This window comes from Carex rostrata, chromosome 5 (genome assembly GCF_964058835.1).
Source record: "Carex rostrata chromosome 5, lpCarRost1.2, whole genome shotgun sequence".
Taxonomy (NCBI): Eukaryota; Viridiplantae; Streptophyta; class Magnoliopsida; order Poales; family Cyperaceae; genus Carex; species Carex rostrata.
This window is the reverse complement of record NC_135922.1, coordinates 13395968-13404408: the sequence shown is the minus strand read 5'-3', so window position 1 is coordinate 13404408 and position 8441 is coordinate 13395968. Positions and strand designations below refer to the sequence as shown.

At 39.9% G+C, this 8441-nt stretch overlaps 1 protein-coding gene across 1 annotated transcript; it reads right to left on the bottom strand.

The window, feature by feature from the left end:
- Window positions 1-788: 788 nt before the first annotated feature.
- Window positions 789-3424, bottom strand: LOC144554565 (uncharacterized). The gene is made up of 2 exons (XM_078302878.1): window positions 1967-3424; window positions 789-1823 (listed from the first exon to the last, which is right to left on the bottom strand). Exons 1-2 carry the CDS (start codon window positions 3299-3301, stop codon window positions 963-965), a joined length of 2196 nt encoding a protein of 731 aa, XP_078159004.1. The 5' UTR covers window positions 3302-3424; the 3' UTR covers window positions 789-962.
- Between the last annotated feature and the right edge of the window lie 5017 nt (window positions 3425-8441).

The following is an 8441-nucleotide window of genomic DNA, read 5'->3' as shown; positions in this document are numbered from 1 at the left end:
GGCAGTTGTATTTTGTATAAAAGAGAAAAATGATTGAGAGCAAAATTAACAGAACATACATTCATGTTTAAATAATTGCACCAAATAGCCCCTGTTCAATGCACAATACACGACAACCATTGTGCATTTATATGATGAGAAAAGCAATGGGTAAAGGACAGGGAATCGGCTAATTAGATTGAAACTGTTGGAAATTGGATCAATCGAAATGTGATGGAAAAAAAAACAAGAAAATGAATATTGGAAACTCCAAGAGAGTTGGTAAAATATCAGAATCTCTTCCTCCACTTGAATTTGGCCGAATACAGAAAGGTCCTTCCCTTCCACAATGACACCAGTACAGGCCAACGACTGCACCGGCCTAATTAATCCAAACAGACAGACAAAGAAGAACTTGCATCAGACAAAAGACATTGGGTTGTGTTTCACGAAAACCACGAAGAACGGGGTCGACAGTTAGGTGATCAAGAAGGCTCATGGCACAAGTTAGTGGCCTTGATTGCACTCTTGCCATGAGAATGTTCGGGGCAATTTATAATTTCCAATCTAGTAATCAGCCTTTCTGTAGCTCTGGCCAGTACGGGAGTTCAAGAACCAAGATACAAAAATTGAGTTTCTTTTATCTTTTGCTAGAAAGCTCAATATAAGTCTAAACAGGCTTAATCCAGAAGGACACTAGACTACGTTGATATAATAGAATAATTATTTCTTAGCTCAATTGAAGGAAAAATGTCCCAAGAATCTAGTCATGATCGCAACTAAGTACAACATCTAACTAAAATCACACATGACTTTATTGTAGTTCATACAAGGAAAGTAGTACAAATTTGTAAATGCACACAATGACACCAGTACATAAGTTACACACACAATGCTGAAAAAAAAAAAAAAAATAGAAACAACTGCAAATACAAGTAATTTTAAACACAACTCGAAGATGATTCCTTTCATCTCAGCAACTTCTAAGAGTAGTATTCTTCATTACTGGTATGAATGATCCCTGCGTGGTATAACAGAGCCCATAAATGCGTGATGAACTCAGAGCCATTACTAAGCTGCTCAATATGTGCCCTGATAGATCCTAATGGAGCGATGTCCAGGATCAACCCTGACCAGAAATCAGCCATCAACTTCCATCTCTGAGCATAATCAGGTACTTTCTCGATTAAGGCATGTGCCAGCTTCGAGCCCCGATAAATAATTTTCTGATCACCATCTTTAGAGTTCATCAACTTTTCCCTCTTCGCATCCATACTGCACACCCCTCCAAAAAACTTACGAGTCTCATCAAATATTTCCCGAAACATATATTTCACTGAATTGCCGGTTAATGGTAACAGATCAGGATGAAAGGCTACCAAGTAAGCACAGTAGTTGGACAAGTCAGTTGCAACCTTGCGATCTTTGTTGCCTCCGACATTTACCAGAGGAATTGCACATAAGCATGTTGCTACGTGCCACACCATTATAATATGAACTGGTGTTTCAAGATCGAGTGTCCATTTTAGTTCTTCATAAACAATCGCCCCGTTCCTTTGAAGAGCTGCGTTAGCGTTAGCGTTATCATTTGTACGGTCACCACGGCTCTGTACTAGAGTGTCAAAAATTGCTTCCTTCACATCTGGGCTGAGTTTAACTGATTCACCCTTTTTCAAACCTGGGGGAGGTGCATCTATTTTTGACCCTCCACAGGTTGAAATAAGAGAATACCACCGACTGGAACTGCATAGGTAGTTCTTGTCGCAATTTTCCAACAACGAGTATTGTCCGAGGTTATCCTTTATAGAGAGAAAGTATCTTGGCTTGCAGAAAAGTGCTAATACCTGGTAACAAGTTGAAATGGTTATGAATTTATGATTATATATTAATAAATCAAGTAAAAATTAAATTCATGTAACTAAATATTTTGATAAATCGGAAGGCTAACAGCACATAAGGACATACAGAGAGATAGATATATATTTACCATGTAACCAAATAGCCAAGGTTGTGCTTCATGTGAATTAGCATCTGAAGAAGCCTGCTGATTTGTAACAACTGAAGAGTTCCTTATGACGTTTTGACAAATCATTGTAACCTTTGCCCAGTCGCAAAATACATATGTGAACACTTCAAAAAGCTCCATCAATATTATTACGATTAAGAGCGTATATGTTAAAGGATTATCAATCTCCTGATTTTTCACGAAAAGGTAATAATGGACAGTGTTCACTTTGTGATTAAGCACTTTGATTGCAAACCAAAGAGTTACACCAAGAATTCCGACAAGTAAAACTAAATTCCATACTGGAAAGCCAAATGCAAATCCAACAGGATACCTTGTGAAGATTAAGTCGCGTAGAAAACCGAGCTCAGTTTTTATTACCCGAAAGACTCGGTCTTTATCCTTAGCAGACAGAAGCCCATTAAATATAAGTTGCTTTGTCTTTGGTTGTTGGGCCTCTGCTGCAGGATACCTGAACTTTCGTCTTCTCAAAAGCTTAAACAAAGCAAATGAGAGGCAAACATCTTTCATCCCCCCATTTTTATCAACAGAGGGGTGTAAGAGACCCTTTTTGCAACCCCAAACCCTTTCCACGGTGACAATGCCATCATCTTTAAGATCAACCTCTTGGGAGTAGTATGGTGCTTTGATTTGGGAGTCAATTTTCTCTTCACCCATCACAAGGTACTTGTACCCTTTCATGCTTGTAGGGTCTGTTGCATCACTCGGGTGGGTCAGTTTGTGCTCGCTCTTCATATATTCAGCAACTAGGTTAATGTTTTCAAGACCATATGCCCTATCCGCAAACACGTAACTCATGATTCGGATCAGGAACTTAGCAAGAACTAAAAACAAAAGAGCCAAAAGTTGGTCTTGAAAATGATTACCTTTCCTGTATCTGTGGATTAATATTACTATTGAGAAGATATTGTTGTATAGAGAGCCAAACTCGCGTGACCACCTATCAGAAGCTCTCTCGAGAAGTGAATAGGATGAAATGGTGAAGACATTATCATATTCAATGATAAGTATCACAATCCAAATCAAGTAGAGGTCATTTATTTGGTTTTGCAATAATGCAACAAAGCCCAAGGCTTGGATGATCATATTATAGACTGGTTTGTTCACCAGCTCGGGGATCTTCTTTAGGAAATAGTTGTCATGCCACAGCCTGAACCGTGTAACAACAATTAAAAAGGTCGCAAACAGAAGGACCACCGATACACCAGTGTAGACATCCATGAGTAGCATACGTAATAAGGTTTTATCGATCGGCTCAGACACCGGTGGCTGCACCGGTGCAGAACTGGAATCCATGTATGCTCTCCTTATTAGTGTCTGTGTATGTGTTGTGAATTGAGGCTAGAGATTTGTGTTCTCTCTTATGGTGATGATAATTCTCAGGGAAGCTTTAGCTAGTTAAGGGTAACATAAATGTGTCTGTGCTGAGCATTTGTTTGAATGAAATATCATTGTGTGCCCTGTATATTTATAGCAATCTTTGAAGAACATGAAAGATATCGATAGGCCCTACATAAATAATGGTTGCCTTATAATTAATTAACTATGTCGATGGACTAATTGGACATTTATGTTCCATTTTAGTTCCGGCTCATATTATAAAAGAACATTTTCAAAATTTACAACAACGGCTTAATTATTAACAACTATATATTTACTATTTAGAAAACAAGCCTGTGATTTATCAAATACAACATCTGCATAATTTTAAAAGGCGAAAAATTTATCAAACTTTCTTAGTCGTGTCCTAGCTAGCTATATTATTCATTTTGCCTATGGAATAACAAAATTGACTAAATATATATCGAAAAAATAATAATTGTATAATCTAGTAGAAAATAATTTAATGACAAACAAATGACAGCATGTTAATCTATAATAATATAAGAAAAACGCTAAAAAATTTGTTGGTCTCATAATTTAAGTGAGTAATTTCGCTGTAGTATTAACAAGAGATAAATATCACTAGTGGAAAATATGGAATCAGGATCGGTTATATACGCATATTAGTATCGGAATACAATCGATCCTGATGAAAGCGATACTAATACTACACTAATCTGAATCGGTTCTTCAACCGATCCTAATAGTTACTATCTGGATCGGTTGTTTAATAGAACCGATCCAGATGACTGCCTATTTGGACCGGTTCTACTAAACAACCAATCCTAATAGCTACTATCTGGACCGGTTCTTTAATATAACCGATCTAGATTACTGCCTATCTGGATCGGTTCTAGTAAACAACCGATCTAGATAGTCAATAATCTGGATCGGTTCTATTAAAAACCGATCCTATAGGAAGCTGGTCAAATATATATATATATTTTTTTACATTCTATTTATATCAGGATCGGTTATTAATTTTTGATCGATCTAAATTTGAAGTATTAAGAACGGCAATTTATTTTGACCGATCCTGATTCCTTGTTTTTTTTTCACATTCAATTTATATTAGAATATTAGAATCGGTTATTAATTTTTGACCGATCCTGATTTTTTTTTTTTTAAGAACCAACATTTGTGAATTCAGATATATTGCATTATTGATATTTATATATTGATAGTCTATTTAAATCCATAAAATTTAATATTACATATCAGGATTGCTTTAAATTTAAATGATGGATTGCTTCGACATCCATTAAACTGAGAAATCTCACAGGGAAACTTATATAGGATTATAAGATGGAAAACTTAGACATCCCGCAGATTCACCCCAATAGAGAAACATTGATAGTACTTTTTCTAAATTTGGTGCCGATTCAAGGAACTTAAAAGTTGGATTGAGTATGGATGGTATGAATCCATTTGGTAACATGAGCAGTCAACATAGTACTTGGCCGGTTATTTTGTGTATCAATAACCTTCCTCCTTGGTTATGTATGAAACGCAAGTATATTATAATGTCATTGTTAATATCAGAACCCAAACAATCCGGAAATGATATAGACGTGTACCTAGCACCACTGATTGATGACCTAAAAAATTGTGGACGGGTGTGACCGTGTTTGATGGGTACAAACAAGAGTTTTTCAAATTACGAACTATGATCTTTTGTACAATTAATGATTTTCCAGCATTTGGTAATTTATCGGGTTACAGGACAAATGTTGGCAAAGCATGTCCTACGTGTGAAGATGATATAGTTAATTGCGGTTGAAACATAGGAAGAAAACTGTGTATATGGGTTATCGTAGGTTTCTTCCTGCGAATCACATTTTGCACGTTACTTTTCATCTTTGGCCACCAGAAATGTCGCTTTAGATCCTGATACATCTTGACTTCTCCAGGGTGAATGGTGTACCCTGAGTCATGTGCTTCAGATAGAATCAAATTCCTCAGCTCTGAGTCATTCATAACACATATGTGGTCGTGGACCCGTAGAATACCGTCTTCGTGGAGTTGGAATGGCGAGTTTGCATTTAATTCGTAATGTTGTCGAAACTGCTGGCATTTTGAGTCCTCCTGTTGTGCTGCTTGAATCTGCTCGTGTAATTCTGGTCGAACCTCGACCGCAACCAAGATAATCGAGGCAACTACAGATGTACTTGCCCTAGCGCTGTTCCTAATCAAGCAGGATGATGTTTCCAATGCGAACTCACTGGATGCACCGACGTACAAATTCATCTTTCGCATTTCCTCGAGAAGATGTGTTTCACTAGTGATAATCGATGCCAGATTTATCTGACTCTTCCTGCTTAGCGCATCTGCTACTACATTCGCTTTTCCCGCGTGATACTGAATGTCCAGATCATAGTCCTTTATCAACTCTAACCATCTCCTCTGTCTCAAATTCAATTCTCGTTGAGTAAAGATATATATTTCAAACTTTGGTGATCCGTGTAGATATGGTATCTTACTCCATATAGGTAATGTCGCCAAATCTTTAAGGCGAAGATCACTACAGCTAACTCCAAATCATGTGTCTGGTAATTCTGTTAGTGCGGCCATAACTGCCGAGAGGCATACGCTATAACGTGTTCCTTCTGCATCAACACACACCCTAAACTAGATCGGGATGCATCGGTGTAGACTGTATACTCCTCGTCTGTAATCGGCATGGCAAGAACCGGTGCAGATACCAACCAGTTCTTCAATTCCTGAAAACTCTGATCTTGAGCGGTACCCCACTCAAATTTCACACCCTTATGCAACAACTTTGTAAGAGGGGCAGCCAACTGTGAGAATCTGAGTACAAACTGTCTGTAGTATCCCGCTAGACCCGAAAACTGTGAATCTCGGTAACTGTCTCGCATCTTTTCCATTCGATCACAGCCCGAATCTTTTCTGGATCTACTGTCAACCTTTCTCCTGAAATCACGTGGCCTAGAAACGTTACTTTATCAAGCCAGAATTCACACTTCGAAAAATTTGTGAACAATTGATGCTCTCTTAACCTCTGCAACACTATCCGCAGATGGATCTCATGCTTCTCTCGTGATTGCAAATACACCAGTATGTCATCGATAAAGACCACCAAGTCCAGTAGATCATGGAACACTCGATGCATTAGATCCATAAACGCAGCTGGAGCGTTCATTAGCCCAAATGGTATAACCAGATATTCGTAGTGCCCGTAGCATGTTCGGAAGGCTGTCTTTTCTACATCACTCGGGCGTATTCTTAACTGATGATACCCCGTCCTCAAGTCTATCTTTGAATAAATCGAAAACCCTTGCAACTAATCGAACAAGTCATCAATTCGGGGTAATGGGTACCTATTCTTGACGGTTACCTTGTTCAATTCGCGGTAGTCGATACATAACCGCAAGGTCTCATCCTTCTTTTTTCACAAACAACACGGGAGCACCCCATAGAGATGTGCTCGGCCTAATAAACCCGCTTTCCAGCATCTCTTCTAACTGTGCTTTGAGTTCTTTCAACTCCGCAGGAGCCATACGATACGGAGTCTTAGAAATTGGTGTCGTGCCTGGCACCAATTCTATACCAAACTCCACTTCTCGTTCGGGCGGTAATCCAACTATCTCATCTGAGAACATATCCATGAATTCTGACACCACCGGAATAGTACTTATCTCAGGAACTTCCATAGTAGTGTACATTATCACCGCCAAATGTGTATTGCACCCTGAATCGATCAGATGCCTAACTTCCAAAACTGAAATACACGATATTAACCCTCCAACTTTTCTACAGTTAAGCATGCATGACATACCTCTTGAAGTTGCAAAACAAATCCTGTGGTGCGGACAGTCGATTGTAGCGGCATGTCTTGTTAACCAATCCATCTCCAATAGCACATCGTACCCAGTAATCTCCATAACCAGCATATCTATCTCGAGATCCCTCCCGTCAACTCTAACTTTTTGGTTTCGGCATACTTTGATTTCTCCATCAGCAGAACCGAAAGGGGTTTGAACATTAAGGACTTGGTTACCGGTTTCAGTTGGCCAATGTCATTTCTCTACCAAGGCCTTTGATACTATGGAATGGCTACATCCGGTATCTATCAAACAATAAGCACAATAATTTGAGATAGAAAGTATACCTGTCATCACATCAGCCCGAGAATCAGACGGTTTCAAGTCAACATCTTTCTTCAGAGTCCCCGTTGCGTCATATGCAGCCTCCGATACCCCAAGTGTGTGAACAGACACTCGACCTCCAGTTCTGCCCCCATTGAGCTAGGGAACACCTCGGCCACGGAATGGTGGTCCACCCTGTCCACGTCCTGCGGGTCCTCTAGCACCACCATCTCTCTAAAATTCTAGTGTCGCATTTGGGCACTCTCTCGCCTAGTGCTCCATAGTGCCGCATGTATAGCACGCGCGGTTGCGGCATTTGCACTCTAGCTCAGAATGTGCCTGATTGCATGAACGGCACCACATTGAAACAAAACTCGGTCGGAATCCAGGTGTCGCTATCTGTCTTGGAGGGGGTTTTGTTGCCATAATCTACCTCGGGGGTGGTCTAGCAGTCGACGGGCCTCCCCCTGACCTCACCACCTGCCTGTTCTAATCCTCTCTCTGTTAACATTTTTTTTTCCGTCATCTGGATCCTCCTTCTCTTGCTGTGCAGCTCTACCTGCTCTGCATGATCTATCACAGCCTGAAGCTCAGTGGCTATCGGGGTATCAACAATCATCGATATACCCCCGTCCAACCCATCCAGGTATTGCCTATGGTACCTTACCACATCATTCTGCACATCTGTTGCATACCTTGACAAGGCGAGAAATTCGTTATTATATTCTGCCACCGGTTGCCCATTCTGCCTTAAATCCAGAAATTCCCTCCGTAGCGCCTCTCGTTGTAAGTTACTTAGAAACCGTCGGGTGAACTGTTGCTCGAACCATTCCCACAGAATCCTTACCTCCTCCCCGACATAACTACGTCGGGCTCTATCCCACCAGAATCTCGTAACACTCTCAAACTGCTGTTCTGCCAGCTCCACTATGTCTTCTTCTAGAGCA

Coding starts and splice junctions, on each gene's coding strand:
- LOC144554565 (XM_078302878.1), bottom strand. CDS start 3,301: ATGGATTCCAGTTCTGCACCGGTGCAGCCACCGGTGTCTGAGCCGATC. Junction 1,824..1,966: donor CTTGGCTATTTGGTTACATG/GTAAATATATAT, acceptor ACTTGTTACCAG/GTATTAGCACTTTTCTGCAA.